This window comes from Rana temporaria, chromosome 3 (genome assembly GCF_905171775.1).
Source record: "Rana temporaria chromosome 3, aRanTem1.1, whole genome shotgun sequence".
NCBI classification, from domain to species: Eukaryota; Metazoa; Chordata; class Amphibia; order Anura; family Ranidae; genus Rana; species Rana temporaria.
Window position 1 is genome coordinate 291,465,549 of NC_053491.1, and position 23,348 is coordinate 291,488,896.

Consider the following 23,348-nt stretch of genomic DNA (forward strand, 5'->3'; position numbering starts at 1 on the left):
GTACAGCCCCGGGAACTCAGCACAGTACAGGGATGGTGGGAACCCCTCATGAGCACAGTACAGGGATGGTGAGAACCCCTCATGAGCACAGCACAGGGATGGTGGGAACCTCTCATGAGCACAGTACAGGGATGGTGAGAACCCCTCATGAGCACAGCACAGGGATGGTGGGAACCCCTCATGAGCACAGCACAGGGATGGTGGGAACCTCTCATGAGCACAGCACAGGGATGGTGGGAACCCCTCATGAGCACAGCACAGGGATGGTGGGAACCTCTCATGAGCACAGTACAGGGATGGTGAGAACCCCTCATGAGCACAGCACAGGGATGGTGGGAACCTCTCATGAGCACAGTACAGGGATGGTGGGAACCTCTCATGAGCACAGCACAGGGATGGTGGGAACCTCTCATAATGAGCACAGAAGGAGTACAGCCCCGGGAACTCAGCACAGTACAGGGATGGTGGGAACCCCTCATGAGCACAGCACAGGGATGGTGGGAACCCCTCATGAGCACAGTACAGGGATGGTGAGAACCCCTCATGAGCACAGCACAGGGATGGTGGGAACCTCTAATAATGAGCACAGAAGGAGTACAGCCCCGGGAACTCAGCACAGTACAGGGATGGTGAGAACCCCTCATGAGCACAGCACAGGGATGGTGGGAACCCCTCATGAGCACAGCACAGGGATGGTGGGAACCTCTCATAAAGAGCACAGAAGGAATACAGCTCCGGGAACTCAGCACAGTACAGGGATGGTGAGAACCCCTCATGAGCACAGCACAGGGATGGTGGGAACCTCTCATAATGAGCACAGAAGGAGTACAGACCCAGGAACTCAGCACAGTACAGGGATGGTGGGAACCCCTCATGAGCACAGTACAGGGATGGTGGGAACCTCTCATGAGCACAGTACAGGGATGGTGGGAGCCCCTCATGAGCACAGCACAGGGATGGTGGGAACCTCTCATAATGAGCACAGAAGGAGTACAGACCCAGGAACTCAGCACAGTACGCCCCCTAGCATATACCCTCTCCCCCCACATAGATCACTGCAGGAATTCATTTATATCAGCTCCCCCACGCAAGTGTCATCTATAGTCTGTCTGTTTACTTGTACACAGACCTTTAGCACAGCAGCATCCCACCTCCTGCCTGGCTCCTCCTCCTGTCTGTGTACTCAGAAGGTGTCAGATCGGAGGAGGCGTGGTAGGGGCGGGGTCATCGGCATACACAGTGTATGCCGATGACCCTGCCCCTACCACGCCTCCTCCGATCTGACACCTTCATCTGCATTGCTAGTGAGAGAGGCAGCTGACGGGAAGCAATGTCGGCTGCCATGAAGAGCTGGGCTAAGATCGTGTGGGACAGCAAACACCCCGCACAAACTGCGGGGGGGTTTGTGCCCACATTAGCCCGCCCCTCCTAAGCAAGTGACAGCAAGTGCACCACCCCCCTGAAGCAGGACATACATAGAGCGGTGGGCGGGGCTTCAACCATCTCTCCGCCTACGCCCGCCTACCGGCTCGCTCGAGATTTCTTTCAATTGCGGTGGAAGTACCGCGATACTTCTGAGGAATAGCAGGGCTGGGGATGACGCGGCGAGGCCTCTGCCGCCGCGGCGGGAGAAATAAACGAAAAAGAATAGCACAGTGAGTATTTAAAAAAAAAAAAAAAAAAACATGCCAAATATATTTAAGGGGGCAGTATTACATCATATGATACAAACTTAAAAAATAGGGTGGAACTCCGCTTTAATGCATACAGCTAGACAGGTTGATTTGATTTATTGCTTTTTTGGTTGGTAATTTTGAGCCTGGCTATTATGGATTTTTTTTATATTCCATATATATATATATATATATATATATATATAATCCTGTGGAGGCCTGGGGTATCTCTCTTATGGCAAACAGCAAGGGATCAAGCGATCCCAATCATGACCATCCTCAACCACCTTTTTTTAAAGCTTCCCTTCAAGGTTTTGTTGAATCACTCCACTAATCCATTAATTTTTTTTGATGATACACTGAGCTCTGCAGTTAAATTTTTAATCAGTCGACAGAGCTCATTCATCACCTTAAACATGAAGGGTGTACCTTGATCCCTCAAGATCTCAGATAGGAGCCCTGTTCTCATGAACATCTGCAACAACTCACGTTCGATGACCTTGGACAAGCAATTTCTTAAAGGGACCACTACCGGATACCTAGTGGCATAGTCAAGGATAGGGATGAGCCGAACATACCCACGTACGGTTCGCACCAGAACGTTCAAACAGACCGCGGGTTCGCGCGAACATTTAGAACCCCATTGAAGTCTATGGGACTCGAACGTTCGAATTCAAAAACGATCATTTTAAAGACCAATCTTCAATTTAATGTTGGAAAACGTTGTTCAAAACACGGGTCTTGCCCCAGGGAACATGTATCAATGAAAAAAAAGTTTTAAAAACTGTCGTTTTTTCTGGAGCAGCGATTTTAATGATGCTTGAAGTGAAAAGAAAATTGAAAAATTCCTTTAAATATCACACCTGCTGGGTGTCTATAGTAGTGGCACGTGTTCAGGGCTGGTGCAAGGATTTTTGACACCCTAGGCAAAACCCTATTTTGCCGCCCCCTTGGCTCCTCCCCTGACCCCACCTCCTTTGTGCTTGCCCTGACCCTTTTAATGGCTGCTCAAAAACAAAATAAAAATACCTTCAAAGTTGCTGCTTTCTCCACAAACCAAACTTCTCCTGCAATCCTCACTCCCAGCACCCTGCCATCCCACCTCCCAATATCCTGCCATCACTTAGCCCAGCCTGTCACCTCTGTGACATGTGACAACTAATGCGTTTAGTTGCTTTCAAACAGCACACGCGCATTAACAGTGACTGTGTTTAGGTGCAAATAAATAGCACACGTGCAGTTACAGCAAATGCGTTTAGTTGCTATTAAACAGCACATGCGCAGTTACAGCGACTGCGTTTATGTGCAATTAAATAGCCCACACGCATTAACAGCGACTGCGTTTAGGTGCAAATAAATAAAAAACGTGCAGTTACAGCTATGCAGTAAACACTATGCAGGCAATACAACACGTTAGAGCACTGCATCAAGCACAATCTCCTGCCTGACAAATACTAATAGCAGATCTAGCTATGCTATACAGTTTATAAATATATGTACAACTCCTAGGGATGTAGATATATTCTCTACAAACTGTAAATTTAACTATACTGCTCTATCGATCTATCTATCTATCTATCTATCTATCTATCTATCTATCTATCTATCTATATATCTATCTGGTAGAAAAGACACTGTGTCTCTATCTATCTCTCTCTCTCTCTCTCTCTCTCTCTAACTGTCTGACTGATCTTCTCTTTAACAAAGTGGGAACACACTACACGAGGCCGCCTTGCAGGCTGCCTTTTATAGTGTGGGGCGTGTACTAAACCCCCTGAGCCATAATTGGCCAAAGCCACCCTGGCTTTGGCCAATTATGGCTCTTCGTTTTTTGCGCGCTGTGATTGGCCAAGCATGCGGGACATACAGCATGCTTGGCCAATCATCAGCGCTCAACGCCGCAGTGAATTATGGGCCTTTTTGCGTCACTCGAATTTGGCGCGAACGACCCGTTTTGTTCGAATTTCGTCGAACAATCGAACGACCGATGTTCGAGTCGAAAATACGTTTGTTTCGAATGCAAAGCTCATCCCTAGTCAAGGACAACCAAAATGCATTGGTGTCCCCTAGCCCAGTGGTCATCAAACCTGTCCTCAGGGCCCACTAACAGTCTAGGTTTTCAAGATAACTGAAATACATCACAGGTGATATAATTTGCTGCTCAGTGATTGCAGTATTCTAGTCTGCATCTCTACAAGGTAATACATAAAATCTGGCCTGTTAGTGGGCCCTGAGGACAGGGTTGATGACCACTGCCCTAGCCGACTTGGGTAAGGGGCCCACCAAGTCTGTGGCTATGAAATCAAAGGGAACCTCAGATTTTGGAAGCGGTACCAGCATACTGCAAAAATGGGGCGTTGGAGCGGTTCTTTGACAGGTGGGGCAGTAGTCCTTAATTTCCTGATATACACCAGGCCAATAAAAATTCTATAAAACCTGTTCCTGAGTTTTAACCGCTCCAACGTGACCCCCGAGTACATGACTATTATCCAAATGTAACACCTTAGACCTAAAAGGTTTGGGTACCACCAGTTGTTCCAACATTTCATCATTGACCTTAGTTACTCTGTGCAAGTCATTGTCATTCACATCAAAATTGGGGAACTGCACATCCGTCCCAGGGTGCTGTGGTTCATCGTTTAACATGGTGGTCTGTGTTTGTACAGTCTCTGTATGAGGGGCAGTGTTGAGTTAGCATCACCGCTCAGGAAGACTTTTCCAGAACACATCACTTACACTAATCCGAAGTGGTGGTCGAATGCCTGGATGTGTTGTACTAGTTTGGATTGTAAAAGGTGTTATGTTACATGTAGGAGAGAAGTGTCAGAATTGGCCTGGTTGTTAAGTGGCTAAACATTCACCACAAGTAGGGTTGTCCCGATACCACTTTTTTTAAGACCGAGTACAAGTACCGATACTTTTTTTCAAGTACTCGCCGATACCGATAACCGATACCTTTATTTAATCTCATGTGAAAGTGGCACATGTCAGTTTTTTTGTTTTTTTACAATGCTTTCTTCCCTGGGGGGGAAATTATTTTTTACAATTTTTTTTATTATTTATTAAAAAAAAAATTTTTATCGGCCCTTTTGGGGGGCTATGGTGAGATATCAGGGGTCTTAACAGACCCCAGAAATCGCCCCTTTGAGACAGAGAAAGGGACTAGGGACACTCCAGTCCCTTTCTCAGCAGCCTCCCCTGCACTGAAAATGAAAGGACAGAAAACAGCGGCTTCTCTTCATTCATTAACTGAGACATAGTAATCACAGGAGGTTACAATATTTCAGTTATGTGAATAGACAGAGTCAGTGATCACTGACTCTGTCCATTCAGAAAACAAAGGAGCCGGGTTTACCGGCTAATACCTCCGCTCTCCTTCCTGAGATACCGAGGGGGACGGTAGAAGAGAAGGGGACAGATGCATGGAGGGGGACATGGAGGAGAGAGGGGGACAGATGCACGGAGGGGGACACGGAGCAGCATGGAGGGGGACCCAGGCAGATGCACGGAGGGGGACACGGAAGAGATAGGGGGACAGATGGACCGAGGGGGACATGGAGCAGCATGGAGGGGGACAGATGCACAGATGAGAGAGGGGGACAGATGCATGGAGAGGGACACGAAGCAGCATGGAGGGGGACAACAGCATGGAGAAGGATGGATGGGGACTGGAGGATAGGGGACAGTCAGCTGTGATCGTGTGTGGGAGAGAAGCACCGATTAAGAGAGTACTGGGGCAAATGCTCGGTATCGGGACAACCCTAACCACAAGTGAACAAATTACTAATGGTATAACCCATGCACCAAGAAGATTTGCAGCCAATATTTAGAGTTTGTCACATTCACTATTTTATAAATATGCGTTTAAATCAAACCTAAACCCCCTCCCATCCTTTACAGCCATGGAAGCGGCCATCTTAGCCTCTGTTTGATCTGCAGTTGCTATGGTGCTGCATATGTGATCTATTATCACACCAGCCATTTGATGTTTTGGCAGCTTGGTTAAGAGCACCTGTGACAGTTATCATTTACAGAATGAGTTGAATTTTAAATGTTTGTTGGGTTAAGTAATATAAGATATGGGAGGAGAAGGGTCTGAAGAGTATAGTTTATAACAGGGAGGTGACCTTGTTAGAAAAAACAAGAGAGCTGGAAGGAAGACTGATTTTGAGCAGATGCACAGTATGTAGAATTGTTCTAAAAGGGGCACCAACAGTTTGACTCTCAACATGACTATTTCTGTGGGAGTTTCTGCAAATAGACATTTTTGGCAAACAATTTATATATTACAAAAATGTATTCATTATAATAAAATATAAAAAGACGTCAAGTTATTTTTTTAAGTAGGGGTGCCAACAGGACAAAATACAGATCAGAAAAAAAATATTTATAATATAATAATATATAATCATTTATAATATAGGGCCAGATTCACAGAAGAAGTACGCCGGCGTATCTACTGATACACCGGCGTACTTTCAAATTTGACGTGTCGTATCTTTAGTTTGAATCCTCAAACCAAGATACAACATTTTCTGGCTTCGATCCGACAGGCGTACGGCTTCGTACGCCTTTGGATCGTAGGTGCAATACTTCGGTGCCCGCTGGTCTAGTCAGCTTTTCCCGGCGTATAGTTAAAGCTGCTATTTCGTGGCGTATAGATAGACTTGCCATGTTAAAGTATGGCCGTCATTCCCGCGTCGAATTTAGATTTTTTTTCTTTTGTGTAAGTCGTCCGTGAATAGGAAAGGACGTAACTCACGTCTAAGTTCAAAAAATGACGTCGGTGAGACGTCATTTCGCGCAAAGCACGGCGGGAAATTTCGAAACGGAGCATGCGCATTTCAATCGGACGCGCTTCATTTAAATGAATCACGCCCCCTACCCGCCCAATTTAAAAAATACGTGCCCTCCATCCAATCCATTGTGGATGAACCCTAAATTATCGCACTTCTATTCTTTTGACGATCCTATGGGCTGGGCGACGAGGGGTATCAAGACACTCAAAGATGTCACGGTGGATGGAGAGTTGCTTACCTTTGACCAACTTAAAGCTAGACATGATCTGCCAAATACTCAGCTGTTTCACTATATTCAATTGCATCATGCGTTCAAATCTCAATTTAAATTATTGTCCATAGAGTCGGTTCCATCGAGATTGGAGGAGTTGCTCTCCACAGAGGATCTTCCCAAGACTCTGTCGGTTTCATATAGAAAGCTATTCGCCACCAGTCCAGGGGCGGTCGTTAGGTGCAGGGACAAGTGGGTGAGTGAGGTGCCCGATATCCAGGGGGAGGACTGGGATGAAATGTGGACACATCCATTCCAACATCTGGTGGCAGCCAGAGACAGGTTAATCCACTTTAAGTTTCTGCGTAGGATCTACTATACGCCAGCTAGGCTGGCGACTATTTACCCATCGGTGCCGGCTGAGTGCTGGAGGTGCACTTTTGCTCCTGCAGCGGCGGAACATGTGTTTTGGAGCTGCCCTCAGATCAAGCAGTTTTGGTCGGAGGTCACCTCTTGTATCTCAGCAGTTTTGTTGACCCCTGTTCCGATGACGATTACAGTATGTTTACTGGGATTAGTGGAGGAGGTGGTGCCATCCAGGGCTCATCGGACACTGCTAAACATCCTTTTATTTTACGGAAGGAAAGCCATCCTGTTAAAATGGCGCAAACCGGAGGCACCTGAGTTGCGCTTTTGGAAGGGCCTGGTTAATTCAATGATGCCGTATTATAAGGCGACTTACCTTTCCAGGGGTTGTGGGAAAAAAATTGACAGGGTGTGGCAGGCTTGGTATAACTCTGACCTGACTGTTGGTTAAGGCCTGATGGCGGGTATGGGTCTCCTCACAACTTTCAGCATTTCAGATACTGGGTAGAATCGGGTGATATGGGGTGAAGTGTTTGAATCCTGGGGAGGAGTGGGAGGCGGAACACCTGACAATCTTCCGGTGGTCTCATGGGAGGGAGAGTGGGAGCTGAGCAAAAAGGGTGGGGGGGGGGGTTAGGGTGTTATGTTAACTTAATGGCGGGTTGTGTACGTAGGCCATGTTGGCCTTTCACCGGCCCAGTGTTGTGCTGGGGCGGCTGCCTTTTTATTTTTTGTCGTTGTTTTTTTGTGTTATATAAATTGTCAAAATCAATAAAAAGAATTTTACAAAAAAAAAAAAAAATACGCGCCGAGAAATACACTACGCCGCCGTAACTTACGGCGCAAAATCTTCCTGGATTCGACTTAGAGCCAGGTAAGATACGGCGGCGTAGCGCATCTCTGATTCGCTGCGCCAGGGCAATTCTTTGTGAATCTGGCCCATAGTTCTTAGTATACATGATTCCTATACTGTATTACATTTTTGTGTAAATCTTTGTAAAAAAAAAAAAAAGAATGCTGCACATTTCAATCTTTAAAGTATTATTTACCAGTTATGTCAATGATATATTATATATGACCCTATTCTATCCAATTAGACCTTATGTTAGCAAGTTCTAAGGCCAAACGCAAATCCTCAAGAGCGATGTTCGAATGTCAGCATCTGTGGGTGGAGAAATAAAATCAGCAGCTCAATGCAGCTGTCAAAGACACCTGTGTATTCCTGGCACCACTGTAGCAAAGGAGAGCCAAAATAAAGTTAATGTGTGACTTTGAAAGGCTGTGCTGTCTGTTCCACTTTTCCATCCATCCATAAAAAATGATGTGACCTCAGGTGACTGGCAATCAAAAATCTCAGCTTTCTAGCAGGCTGCATAGAAGCAGGGGGTTAATCACCTGGACTGCCAGTCACAGTTAACTGGCATAGTCTGTACAGTCAACATTTTCTTTAGTTTTCAAACATGACCGATGTAGAATACCGATGGGTAATTTCAATAAAATAACGTTTCTGATTATCCTAATCATCAGAGATACAAAACAGAGCAAACATGTTTTTTTTTTTCCACAGTATGAATGCTTCCACCAAACTGTAAATCTAACTATGCCATATATGCATTTTCTTCTCAAGTTTCTTTTTTCACTTTTTTTATAACTGGTGAAAAAAAAGCAATTTGCAATTTAGGAGCTAATCGAACAATTGTTTTAAACTTTACAAAAAACAAAACAAACAAAAAACGAAATTGCCTGATATGACATTTTATTTTGTTTCAGAGTTTAAAAATATTTCTGAATTGATTTACTGGGTTTGAGATTTAATGCTGTAAATGCGACAATCATTTTAGATGGTGGAGCTTTTAGGATATCTGCTGCTCATTCATTAGTGTATAATTTATATAATTTTTTCAGTTTTAACCATTCTTTATTGGAATTGAAATACATAGTAAAGGGGTACCCCTAACCCTAAATGATACTGCAGACAGGTTTCTAGGGCTAGAGAGATCCTCCCTCCTATATCCCTGTATCCCTCCGATACAAGCCCCTATGCCCTTTAATTTCTAGTGGGTGGTTCAAAATTAGATGTGTTCCTTATGGGGTTTTTAATGTGATATATACGAATTGTTGTAAAAGGAGGGGAATAGGGGGGAAAAGGGGGATTTTGAGACTTTATATGAGACACATCACTAGAATATAATGAATCAATTATATAAAATATAAATGTATTTGATAAAAAAGAGCACAATAAATACCATATATAGTATAATAAATATGATTGGTAAATCACATAAAAAGGAATACTAATAGGTAGTAAATAATAATGATAATTACATAATATGCACCAATGTACCCAAATATTGACATAATAAAAATGTTAATAGACCCAAATATCTGCAAAAGTGATTAAAGGGGTTGTAAAGGGGCTGTAAAGGAAAACAATGTTTTCCCTAAATAGCGTCCTTTACCTTAGTGCAGTCCTCCTTCACTTACCTCATCCTTCAATTTTTTTCCTTTAATTTTTCTTTTAAATGTCCTTATTTCTTCTGAGAAATGCTCACGTCCTGTTCTCCTGTCTGTAACTCACCACCGTAATGCAAGGCTTTCTTCCTGGTGTGGAGAAAGCCTCTTGAGGGGGCGAGCAGGAGTGTCAGGACGCCCACTAACACACAGCTCCTTTCTCTATCTGCAAAGTAGAGAGTGTCCTGACTTGCCTGCTCGCCCCCTCCCCCCTCAAGAGGCTTTCTCCACACCAGGAAGAAAGCCTTGCATTACGGTGGTGAGTTACAGACAGAAGAACAGGAAGTGAGCATTTCTCAAAAGAAATAAGGGCATTTAAAAGCAAAATTGAAGGATGAGGTAAATGAAAGAGGACTGCACTAAGGTATAGGAAGCTATTTAGGGAAAAAAAATCCTTTACAACCCCTTTAACATGATAATATGAGGCCATGGTGTGATGGAGCTAAATAAAATGTCTATGTTATCTTTCTCTTTTAACCACTCAAATATTACTTCCCTTTCTTTTATTCTTTTTATTATATTCTTTTCTTTCATGTTGAGATATGTGTGCATGTATGTGTATATATTGTGAGGGGTTAGCTTGGTAGCGGGGTGTGTGACCCCTTGGATGGGTTCACCACACACTGAATTTATACAGACTGGAAGTCGAAGACGGTTGAAAACAAAGTTCTTGGTTTATTTTTCCATCTTGCTGGAAAACAATTGCAAGCATCCAAACAGCATAAACAAAATCAAACATAAAATAAACCCTAGCCACTCTGGGCGTATACCTTCTACACAGGAACCTATCTATGGAGTCTGACTCAGCCTAGCGCTGGGCAGACAGTGCTGGTCATACAGCACAAACAATAGTCTTTTGATTTTTATCACACAGAAAAATCAATGGTCTCCTCACCTCCTCAGGAGACTTTCAGTACGCTGCTCTCCTACTCACAAAGCCTTAGGAATGATGCAGCCAATTAGTGGTAATCCTCTGGGCTACTTATAGAGGCCTCATTCTGAACAGCTGGAGTCTTCTAACGGCCTCAAACCTTTCCTGGCTACATTTTTCAGCCGACGCCTAATAACAATTGATGTATTGTCTAACAAGGCAGAAATGTATGTCCCGTCTGTGACAACACCCACAGATTTACCTGACTTCCTGTTACATACCCCCCCTCTTGTTTCAACCCTAGGGTTGGGACACAGGTTGCCAGGCAGGCATGCACTCGGGACAACCCATCTTCATTCCCCATTTTTGCACCGGGGCGATGCGTTACCAGTTCAAGCTTTTTAATTTTCTTCTGAAGCTCATCTATCATGCTCTGTTTACTGTCCAGATCGGCCTTGCTCTGTACGCTGCTCATCAAATGTTTCACCCTTTTTTTCAGTTCCTCATTTTCCTTGTTTACGTCATCTTTTTCCTTATGTTGCTTATTAAGGGTTCTCTGCTTTGTTCACAACTCTTGGTTTAGGTTTTCAAGGTCTTCTGTGAGGTTATTCTCTCTAGCCTTGCTAGTTTTAGGGCCTCTTTAAGCTTTAGTTGTAGCTCATTTAAATCTTCAATCCGTGCCTTTAAATCTTTGGTCTGTGCCCTCCACTTCAATGGGGCATGATCCGTCACCAGTTCAAACTGTCTACCCACGAGGTAGTACCGGAGAGAATCCAAAGTCCATTTCACCCAGGGGATTTGTATCCGTGTCATTATCTCTTGTTTTATTAAATCGATCACAAACAGCAAATTATTATATTCAGTGGAAAAAGAATTGGGAAGCAACTGCGCTAATTAAATACAAATATAATACAAAGGTACTCCTAAAGAAATACTGATGTGAACAAATAAAGCTGCACCTTACTGTGTGTAGTGGAACAGTGATAACATAGGAAAAAAACAAGATGCGCTAAATATATTAATACAAAGTAAAATCCCAAACCACATGATACAAATCAATGTCCATAAGTGAGGAAAAGGGAATGAAAAGAAAAAATGAAGTCCTTAAGGGAACGGCAAAGTTCCTATTTCACCCGTGTAGTGAAAAAAAAGAAAACCAATCCGTCCATAAATAAAAATCCAAGGTTTTAAGGTGACTATCCAGAAACAGTGATCCACCACCGAAAGCAAATTAGGCCTCTTACCGGATATCCAGCGGTCTCTTAGTTAAAAGAAGACCCCAGAAAGCATGTCAAGGATAAACCAATGGTAGTCGGAGTGCAGGTGGACTGAGCTGGAGAACAATCCTTATCTCATTCCTGGTGCTTATCAAAATTTAAACAGTGTTATAGAGCATGTCAAATTGGAGCTCCGGCCGTAAGCTAACCAATATAACCCATCCAAAATGGTAAAGAAGTCGTGCAAGTAGCGGGGGGTGATCCGGTGCAGCACTCGTTCCGCCCGACCGGTTTCGCGATAAATCGCTTCCTCTGGGGCACGGGTGACACACCAAATCAACCCCCCTTAAAAAACAGTCCCTATGAGGGACAAAACAGCGCCACGGGCGCACATGCGCACAAACAGCCCAGACCAAGCCTCGATCTGAGCTGCTGATGGAACACAATACTGTGATGCGCAGCGCGCGCTGGAACCAACTCAAAACAAAATAAACAGGGCCAAATCCAGTGAAAGGCTACTGGACCAGACGACTGGCACCCCGGGGCGCAAAAAATGCACCCCCGTATGACAGTAGTAAGCCCCGATAAAGCGCCGCTGTGGAACGCACAAGCGGCACTTCCGCATGACGTCATCGCGCACGCCGACGTCAGGCGCCGGCGTGGAGAAACGTCAGCTGAAAGCCAATCACCGGATGGCCCATTCAGATGCGTCCCAGTGTGGGTCAAGCCTCCATATGAGATGGAGGAAAGAAACCGCACTGAGCGCACTGATTGGCTGATGGTGCCTGACTAGAGGAGGCACAATGGGCCAAAAATAGAGACGTGAGCGGACCCCCTTTCTAGATGATATTAGAAAGGAACCAGGCATAACCCCGGAACGTTCGCTTAGGTCCGCACAATACAAAAATAAAATAGACAACTATTAGGCATAAAAAATCATTAATAAACAGACATTAAAATATATACATGGTTCATATATGAAAAATCACCAAAACATGATTACAATGCCTTTGGCTAGAAACATAATGCTAACCCTGTATTACATAAAATGTAAAACGTATTTAAAAAGGTATGAATGAATTGATGTATATCGAGCAACCAATAATACATAAACTCTGCAAACTTCCCAAGAATACTGTGCAATGACAGCGTTACAGGAAATAATATTACACCATATCCAAGCAACTTGATAAATAAGTAGAGTCAAATAGATCTGATGGCAAAAGGAGTGACACTAATTTTAAGTATATCTCACCACATCAAGATTAAGAAAGAGAGGGGAGTGCTAGGAGTTGTTGATAAAGGCATTAATATCTGTGTCAATATTTAGCCCAAAAGGCGTGTAAGTTTTAACACGGTGGATCCACGCCATTTCCTGTCTGGAAATATCCTGGACAAGATTACTGCCCCTCCAATGGGGACGATATTTATCGATCCCAACAAACAGGGTCTTAGAAGGATCCCTATTATGCTTCAAATCATAGTGCCTTGAGACAGAGTGCTTGTCGTACCCACTCCTAATTTTGGCGATGTGTTCATTAAGCCTAACAGATAATGCCCTCTTCGTGCGGCCAATGTACTGAAGCCCGCAAGGGCACTGAATGAGGTATATAACACCTTTTGTAGAACAGGTGATAAAGGGCTCAATATCAAACGTTTGTTGAGTTGCTGAAGATTGAAAAGCACACAACTTCCTGTCCCTACAGCTGTTCAGAGAACAGACTTGACAGCGTTTACACTTATAGTAGCCAGTAAGGTTTTCTAAAAAAGTTCTGGCCGCCCTTGGAGGGTCCTGTACGCTGGGTGCAATGCGACTCCCAATCGTAGAGGACCCCTTTAAGATCACACTTGGTTGTATTGGAAGAATAGGTGCTAAAACCTGGTCTGTTGTTAAAATGTGCCAGTGCTTCTGTATGAGTTTCTTCACACTAAAGTGCTGTGCAAAAAAAGGTTGTAATAAAAGGTAGAGAGAATCTCTCATTCTGCGCTACTGGAATTTTTTCTGTTAATAAAGATGTCCTTGCTGTGTTCCTAGTTCTCTCCATAGATTGGGATAAGGTAGCAGTGTCATATCCTTTCTCCTCAAATCGTTTGGAGAGAATTGAGGCCTGACTCTCAAAAACTTGATTTTTAGAACAATTCCGTTTAAGACGCATGAATTGTCCTAAAGGCACAGATTTCAACCAAACTGGGAGATGACAACTGTCTAGAGGTATAAATGAATTCCGATCTGTTGGCTTAAAGAAAGTGGACGTGACAAATTCCCCATTCTCAATGTTAATCTGGAGATCCAAAAAATGTATGGAATGTTGGCTGGACTCAAAGTTGAATCTGATGCCCCTAGTGTTCAGATTCAACTCAGCCATAAACTCAACGAGAGCGTCCCCACAACCAGCCAGAGTTTATGGCTGAGTTGAATCTGAACACTAGGGGCATCAGATTCAACTTTGAGTCCAGCCAACATTCCATACATTTTTTGGATCTCCAGATTAACATTGAGAATGGGGAATTTGTCACGTCCACTTTCTTTAAGCCAACAGATCGGAATTCATTTATACCTCTAGACAGTTGTCATCTCCCAGTTTGGTTGAAATCTGTGTCTTTAGGACAATTCATGCGTCTTAAACGGAATTGTTCTAAAAATCAAGTTTTTGAGAGTCAGGCCTCAATTCTCTCCAAACGATTTGAGGAGAAAGGATATGACACTGCTACCTTATCCCAATCTATGGAGAGAACTAGGAACACAGCAAGGACATCTTTATTAACAGAAAAAATTCCAGTAGCGCAGAATGAGAGATTCTCTCTACCTTTTATTACAACCTTTTCTGCACAGAACTTTAGTGTGAAGAAACTCATACAGAAGCACTGGCACATTTTAACAACAGACCAGGTTTTAGCGCCTATTCTTCCAATACAACCAAGTGTGATCTTTAAGGGGGCCTCTACGATTGGGAGTCGCATTGCACCCAGCGTACAGGACCCTCCAAGGGCGGCCAGAACTTTTTTAGAAAACCTTACTGGCTACTATAAGTGTAAACACTGTCAAGTCTGTTCTCTGAACAGCTGTAGGGACAGGAAGTTGTGTGCTTTTCAATCTTCAGCAACTCAACAAACGTTTGATATTGAGCCCTTTATCACCTGTTCTACAAAAGGTGTTATATACCTCATTCAGTGCCCTTGCGGGCTTCAGTACATTGGCCGCACGAAGAGGGCATTATCTGTTAGGCTTAATGAACACATCGCCAAAATTAGGAGTGGGTACGACAAGCACTCTGTCTCAAGGCACTATGATTTGAAGCATAATAGGGATCCTTCTAAGACCCTGTTTGTTGGGATCGATAAATATCGTCCCCATTGGAGGGGCAGTAATCTTGTCCGGGATATTTCCAGACAGGAAATGGCGTGGATCCACCGTGTTAAAACTTACACGCCTTTTGGGCTAAATATCGACACAGATATTAATGCCTTTATCAACAACTCCTAGCACTCCCCTCTCTTTCTTAATCTTGATGTGGTGAGATATACTTAAAATTAGTGTCACTCCTTTTGCCATCAGATCTATTTGACTCTATTTATTTATCAAGTTGCTTGGATATGGTGTAATATTATTTCCTGTAACGCTGTCATTGCACAGTATTCTTGGGAAGTTTGCAGAGTTTATGTATTATTGGTTGCTCGATATACATCAATTCATTCATACCTTTTTAAATACGTTTTAAATTGTATGTAATACAGGGTTAGCATTATGTTTCTAGCCAAAGGCATTGTAATCATGTTTTGGTGATTTTTCATATATGAACCATGTATATATTTTAATGTCTGTTTATTAATGATTTTTTATGCCTAATAGTTGTCTATTTTATTTTTGTATTGTGCAGACCTAAGCGAACGTTCCGGGGTTATGCCTGGTTCCTTTCTAATATCATCTAGAAAGGGGGTCCGCTCACGTCTCTATTTTTGGCCCATTGTGCCTCCTCTAGTCAGGCACCATCAGCCAATCAGTGCGCTCAGTGCGGTTTCTTTCCTCCATCTCATATGGAGGCTTGACCCACACTGGGACGCATCTGAATGGGCCATCCGGTGATTGGCTTTCAGCTGACGTTTCTCCACACCGGCGCCTGACGTCGGCGTGCGCGATGACGTCATGCGGAAGTGCCGCTTGTGCGTTCCACAGCGGCGCTTTATCGGGGCTTACTACTGTCATACGGGGGTGCATTTTTTGCGCCCCGGGGTGCCAGTCGTCTGGTCCAGTAGCCTTTCAATGGATTTGGCCATGTTTATTTCGTTTTGAGTTGGTTCCAGCGCGCGATGCGCATCACAGTATTGTGTTCCATCAGCAGCTCAGATCGAGGCTTGGTCTGGGCTGTTTGTGCGCATGTGCACCCGTGGCGCTGTTTTGTCCCTCCTAGGGACTGTTATTTAAGGGGGGTTGATTTGGTGTGTCACCCGTGCCCCAGAGGAAGCGATTTATCGCAAAACCGGTCGGGCGGAACGAGTGCTGCACCGGATCACCCCCCGCTACTTGCACGACTTCTTTACCATTTTGGACGGGTTATATTGGTTAGCTTCCGGCCGGAGCTCCAATTTGACATGCTCTATAACACTGTTTAAATTTTGATAAGCACCAGGAATGAGATAAGGATTGTTCTCCAGCTCAGTCCACCTGCACTCCGACTACCATTGGTTTATCCTTGACATGCTTTCTGGGGTCTTCTTTTAACTAAGAGACCGCTGGATATCCGGTAAGAGGCCTAATTTGCTTTCGGTGGTGGATCACTGTTTCTGGATAGTCACCTTAAAACCTTGGATTTTTATTTATGGACGGATTGGTTTTCTTTTTTTCACTACACGGGTGAAATAGGAACTTTGCCGTTCCCTTAAGGACTTCATTTTTTCTATTATATTCAGTATTCAGGCCCCACAGCTTCACTTTATTGGCTTTATACTGGGCTTTCTTTTTTTGACGGCAAGCTCTGGAAGCCAGCTTGTTTTTCTCCTTACGAGATCGCGGCCTTACAGTGACAGGAAGCTCCGATACGGGTGTTAGGTCACTGATTACTTTATTCAGTTTACGCAGTTCACCACCAATCTGCAGAAGTTTTCTTGGATTTGGAGTCAGGTCTTCCACATCTATCCTGCGAGATTTCTTCACAGTGTACTTGCCGTGATGTGGACCATTCTTCTGGTACATATTACTGGGAAGCGTGTCTCTGTCCCATTCAGACGGTCTCAGCATCCAGAAATACCTTCGCTTTTGTCTTTTCCTCGATGACACGGCAGTTATTCCTTCCAAATCTTCAACAGAATAATTTTCATAACCTGGCTCTGAGAAGGTATCACTGATATCATGTTTATCATCTTCATTGTCTTCTTCTTCTTCCTCTGTCTCTGGCTCCTCCTTTCACAGGTGTATCATCATCACCACTGCCTTTTTGTCTGGTTGGCTCATCATCCAAATCACTGGCAATGTGATTTTGAGCTTCTTCATTTTCAGAGTCACTAGCATTACGATTATTGCTACCATTTTCTACATCGCTGGATGTTCGCTCCCTAGGTTCATTATCTTCTGAATCATTTGCTTCATTCTCAGATCCGCTGCTTCCTCCTTTCATGTCATCATCGCTGTTGTCATTCTCATATCGATGCACTGGACTTTCACCATTTGATCCATGTTGTCTGTTATTTCCCTCATCATCAGAGTCACGCTCATCTTGAACTGGGGTTGCACCACCGTCATCTGAGTCATCCAGACAGTCAGATTGTCCATCGCAAACAGCATTAGTTGGAACACAATTAAGATTTTTACACTGATACTCGTTACTTTTGCACATCTGCAGTTTGCAGTGAACTTCATCACTGCCATCATGGCAGTCCGTGCGACCAGCAAACCGCCAGAAGGTCGGAATACATTGATCTTCACTAGCACAAGCCCACTGCTCATTTTCACAAGTGATCTTCTCCAATTCACAGTCCTTTTCATCACTTCCGTCTTTACAGTCTTTTGCACCATCACATTTCCATTCCATTAGCAAGCATTCACCAGACGGACATTTAAATTCCCCACTTTGACAGCGGACGTGTTTAGTGACTGTACAGTTTTGTTCATCTGAATGGTCACCACAATCACTGTCTCCATCGCAGTGCATAGTATAGGGAATAAACTGTCCATTAGTACACTGGAACTTGTTACTGCCACATTCCTTACGTTCACAGACTTGTTCATCAGGCTCAACAATGCAGTCTGGTTTACCATCACAGATCCAATTCTGAGGAACGCAGCAAGTCTTTGAAAGACACCAAACAGAGGGATCTGTTGGTCTCCAGCAGTTTTTTTCATCAGATCCATCAGGACACTGTGGCACCCCATCACAGCGGTATTTCTTCTCAAAACATTTTGTACTACTTTCGCACTGAAAAAAGTCTTCATTTGTCTTTTCCTGCTTTTTGGCTACAGCACCACAAAAACAAGTATTTTCCTTGGCTGCATCTCGAACTACAAATGGCTTAACTTTGAATGCCTTGCTAAGAGCAGCTGCTTGATATACAGCCCCCATCATCTACATTCATGTTCTTTCCCAACTCCTCCTTGCCCACTGCTTTAAGAAGCCATTCTTGACCTTTAGGTACACGAGTGGCTCCACCCACTCTGATCACTTGATCAATTTCATCCATGTTCATTTCAGCACCACTCAAAGCCTTTTGCACAGGTATGGGGACTCTTTCAAATAGGTCTTCACAAAGCTCCTCACTGTTTAGTTGAGCAAGAGTGGAGGTTTTACTGATAACTTCTTCATCCTGATAGGGACTTGAAAAGTCATCAAGGCGAAGATAATCCACCTCTTTTGTTCCCCATATTTCAAAACTAGTTAGCTTTGTGTCCTTGGTCAGATCCTCACAATATGTGTCCCACTGCTCCCAGTGAGATGTTAAGGGTGGACTGTTTCCAAGGATACCAGTAAATTAGTCAAATATTTCAAAGTCTTTGCACTCCTCTAACAACAGACAATTCTCTGCTGGGCTTTGTTGCTGTGTCACAATGGCCTCAATTTGCTGCTGGTGTCTCTGTTCCAAGCCTGCAATGCTCTCACGGTGAGCATGTTGTTGAGCTGCAAGGCTCTGTTGTTGAGCTGCAATGCTCCGCTGCAAACCTGCATTCATCTGCTGTTGATTTGCATTTGCTAAAACCAGCTGTTTCAGTATCTCCTCCATTTTGGGTTTACTTTAACTGCCCGCATTCTCCACCATATGTGAGGGGTTAGCTCGGTAGCGGGGTGTGTGACCCCTTGGATGGGTTCACCACACACTGAATTTATACAGGCTGGCAGTCGAAGATGGTTGAAAACAAAGTTTCTGGTTTATTTTTCCATCTTGCTGGAAAACAATTGCAAGCATCTAAACAGCATAAACAAAATCAAACACAAAATAACTCCTAGCCACTTTGGGCGTCTACCTTCCACACAGGAACCTATCTATGAAGTCTAACACAGCCTACTGGGTAGACAGTGCTGGTCATACAGCACAAAACAATAGTCTTTTGATTTTTATCACACAGAAAAATCAATCCTCTCCTCACCTCCACAGAAGACCTTCTGGCACTGCTCTCCTACTCACACAGCCTTAGGAGTTATGCAGCAAATAAGTGGTAATCCTCTGGGCTACTTATAGAGGCCTTAATTGCCTCATTCTGAACAGCTGGAGTCTTCCAACGCCCTCCAACCTTTCCTGGCTATTTCTCGCAGCCGACGCCTAATAAGGATTGATGTATTGTCTAACAAGGCAGAAATGTATGTCCCGACTGTGACAACACCCACAGATTTACCTGACTTCCTGTCACAATATATATATTTCGGGATATTATAGCAAAAATTAAAAAATATTGTTTTTTTTTTCAAAACTGTCGCTCTATTTTTGTTTATAGCGCAAAAAATAAGAGAGATGATCAAATACCACCAAAAGAAAGCTCTATTTGTGGGAAAAAAAGGACGTCAATTTTGTTTGGGAGCCACGTCGCACAACCACGCAATTGCCAGTTAAAGCGACGCAGTGCCGAATCGCAAAAATCGGCCTGGTCCTTTAGCTGCATAATAGTCCGGGGTTTAAGTGGTTAAAAAAAGTAGAGCATGCTGCATTTTCTGCACTGCAATGCAGAGAACGTGCTACAAATGCGCTTCAAATGTGCTTCAAATGCACTCTAACGCGACCCTTTAAGCTAAGAAAGCCATGCCCAAAAACATATCGAAAAATGCACTGCAAACACAGTGCTAAATGCAGCACAAAATGCAACCAATTGCATGTCAAGCGTGCATCAAGCGCGCTTCAAATGCATGTAAATATGCAGTCAAAAACATGCAGTTATTTGCAGTTTCTGGTGTGAATGTAACTGTAAATAATGGTATCTATAGGCCAGAAGTATAAACACCACAGCAACTCTACTGTTAGGAGTGAGGGGCTTGTTTGTTTCTGGTCTTTTAAAATATTATTCCTATAATTTGGTGGGATGTACATGCAAATTACAGTCAGTGACACAGAAAATATTATAGTTAGCAGCCATGTGTGATCAAGCTTGTGACCACAATTGTGAGCATGGTTTATGTCCCGCTTGAGCAGTATATTCTGTATTGCTGTGTATTTTGATGATTTTTTATTTTTTTGCAGCAACAGCATTGTTCCTGTTCATCAGGGACTATGTTGGTTATTCTCTTGTGTAGTCTTGATGGAAAATGGTAATCTGTTTGCAGAGTTCCTATCAAGCACCCTAAATAAATCCACTGGCAATGAGAGAGCAAGCTAAATGTGTTGGAGTTTGCATGCAAAAAAAACTAAATTGCTTAACCTGCCAAATTGATTATATTTCAATAAGAGTCGCTATTCTTGTCAACTATATGAAAGTGATTGTTGACAACCGATTCTTTTTTCTGTGGTTGAATTTGGTAGCAATTGAAATAGCAAAGGAAAATTGTGTCTTGTTCTTTTACTGGGCCTCAAATACAAAGCCTCTGCTCTCAAATTCCTATCTTTTGCAAGAATTCATCATGTGTTGATGAATCACATCTTTAAATATAGCACTTTATCATTAGCAATATCTCACACAGTAGTAGAACTGCAGTTTTAACATATCACTGTCAAAATGTGTTGTTGGGTTGTAGCAGAGTTGTGACATTATACAAAAAATAACTGCTCTTTCCCAAGATAGAATGTACTGAAAGGATCTTGAATAGCTGGAATCTGCTGTGCCCTATGTTTAGAAAACCCATAATGCTCAGTGAATCTTGTTTCATTTATCTATTATTGGTAAATATTTGTAAAACAACCATTTAAAAAATAAAAATAAAAAATCAGTTTAAAGCATAACCCTTAAAATAAAATGTACCCAAATTAAGTATAGTTTCCTTTTACAGGCAAATTATAGTCACAAGAAGAAACCTTAAAGTGGTTGTTAAGTCAACACAATAAAATCATCCCATTGCCTCTGTAATATAACGATATGTGCCCCTTTGTCTGTGTTATATAAAAAAACTGACCATCCATACCTATATCAGAACATCTCCTGGCACTCGCGTGACTCCTAATCTCTTTCCTCTGCCCGGCTGACAACTATAGCAGGCGGGGCTGAGCAATCCCACTGACGTCAGCCCGGAAGGAGGGGGGAGAGAGGAGGAGAGAGAGATGAGGTGTCATGTGAGCACCGGGAGAAGCTCTGATATAGGTACAGATCGGAAGCTTTTTTTTATATAACACAGACACAGGGGCACATAACATTATGTTACAGAGGGTGAAGGATGTTTTTATTGTAGTTACAGTATAATACGTGGAGTGGGGATATACTGCGCTACTAAACAAGTGATCATAAACTATATAGATATAAAAATAGATGCAGCAGCTCATAATGTGAGACCACACATTCAAACAATGGAAAAAGACAAGAGAAGAGCTGCGCAAAAAAACGTGAAGAAGGAGCAATATTAACAGATCTAAACACAGAAATCTGTATTATTCAAAAATGAATAGTGAAAAATATATAAGAAGAAGTGCATAGACAGTCCAAAATTAAAATCGTGAAAAACAATGAAAATAGTAACAAGTCCAATCGTTGGTGAATCGATATGGCAAACCAATGTAAAACTTGAAAGCCAGCGAAGAGAAACATGAGTGAATAAAAAACCACAATGTGTCAGCAATAACACAAGTGCACCACCACCTACAGGGTTATATGCTTACCAGAGGTAAGCTGTACCAGGCCAAAATCTTGGATCATACTCCTGATGACAGCAATATCCATTCTTAGGGAACCGAAGCTTAAGGTGTTATGAACTCAATAGCCACAATGGCCACGAAACTCAGCATCAATGACCCAAAATGGGAGGAGACTCACATGGTGTGTAAAGCTTATAAAAGGGTTTATTAGCAAAAATATGAACTTACATTTAAGGCAATAAAAACGTGTAGGACACTGGAGAGCCGGCCGGCATGCAGTCTCCCGTTCAAAGCGATGACGTCAGCGCGTCTGCCTCCCGACGTACGTTTCGCTAAGAGTTATCGTCGTCTGGGGAATGGGCGACGCGCTGACTCATCGCAAGATATAACAACAGCCACGCCTCGATATGAGTCATAGGCAGCGGGAGGATCCTCAATCAGAAACCGAAGTCTATCGACACAACACTGTGCGGACAGCTAGTAAAGATGAATGAGGAAATACTTAAATAATTGGTAATCTAAAAAGACTGGTAAATCTAATCTAAAAAATCTAAACCAGCTACTATATATAAATGTTAGGACAGAGAATTTAAACTAGTGTGGGATGAAAACGGAAAATTGTATACTCACCTTTCCGTAATTTTCCTTTCCTGTTGCATCTTCATGGCAGCATACACCTTTGGGTTGTGGCTCTGCCTCCACAACCTGATAGGACCGCATAGCTATTAAACCCAAAGAGGGCCCCCGCCCAGGTATTCTCAGTATATATATTCCTCACCTCAGATGGGTGGACATCTGTATGCTGCCATGAAGATGCAACAGGAAAGGAAAATTACGGAAAGGTGAGTATACAATTTTCCATTTTCCTGTCGCATCATGGCAGCATACACCTTTGGGGAATAACTCGCAAACTGGGTGGGTCTGAGCATAAAGTCAAGTTTTTTGTTTTTTTTTTACATGGAATAGAGCCGTTGGACTGAATAATTGCTCGTCCAAACTCTAGCGTGGACAGTCGGGCAGAGTCCTCCTTGTAATGAGATATAAAGGTGTTTCTAGATGACCAAGTCACTGCTTGGCAAATAGTTTCCGAGGACACCCTGCAGTAGGCCACCCAGGAGGTCGCCATTGCCCTTGTGGAATGTGCCTTCAAGCCCTCAGGTATTTGTGTTTGAGTGAGTAAGCCTTTTGAGAGTCTTCACCAACCATGCTGCGATGGTGCGAGAGGTTGCCGCTTGCCCTCTCCTAAAGCCAGAACCAACAATGTTCTTACTAGCTATCAGCAAGATCATTGAGGAAGAAAAGGATATTCAGTCAGCATAACAGGACAGTCACTCAGCATCAGCATAGGCAGTCTCCAAGGGATCTGACATTTCAAACAAATTATTCAGTTACATCAGCACCAGGTGCTTGGTAGCTGGTGTTGATCCAAGCCTGATTCATTTTTATGAAGGTCAGTTGATCGACGGAGTCGGTGGAGAGGCGCACCCTGTGATCGGTCACAAAGCC

At 43.3% G+C, this 23,348-nt stretch overlaps 1 protein-coding gene across 1 annotated transcript; it reads right to left on the reverse strand.

Moving 5' to 3' along the window:
- Positions 1-17,008: 17,008 nt before the first annotated feature.
- Positions 17,009-18,396, reverse strand: LOC120930461 (very low-density lipoprotein receptor-like). The gene is made up of 2 exons (XM_040341646.1): positions 17,344-18,396; positions 17,009-17,223 (listed from the first exon to the last, which is right to left on the reverse strand). Exons 1-2 carry the CDS (start codon positions 18,203-18,205, stop codon positions 17,009-17,011), a joined length of 1,077 nt encoding a protein of 358 aa, XP_040197580.1. The 5' UTR covers positions 18,206-18,396.
- Between the last annotated feature and the right edge of the window lie 4,952 nt (positions 18,397-23,348).

What these genes read in the sequence shown, in the direction of transcription:
- LOC120930461 (XM_040341646.1), bottom strand. Translation starts at nt 18,205, where the DNA reads ATGATGGGGGCTGTATATCAAGCAGCTGCTCTTAGCAAGGCATTCAAA. An exon ending in TCAAGATGAGCGTGACTCTG is followed by an intron (nt 17,224 to 17,343) that starts ATGATGAGGGAA and finishes AGAATGAAGCAA; the next exon opens with ATGATTCAGAAGATAATGAA.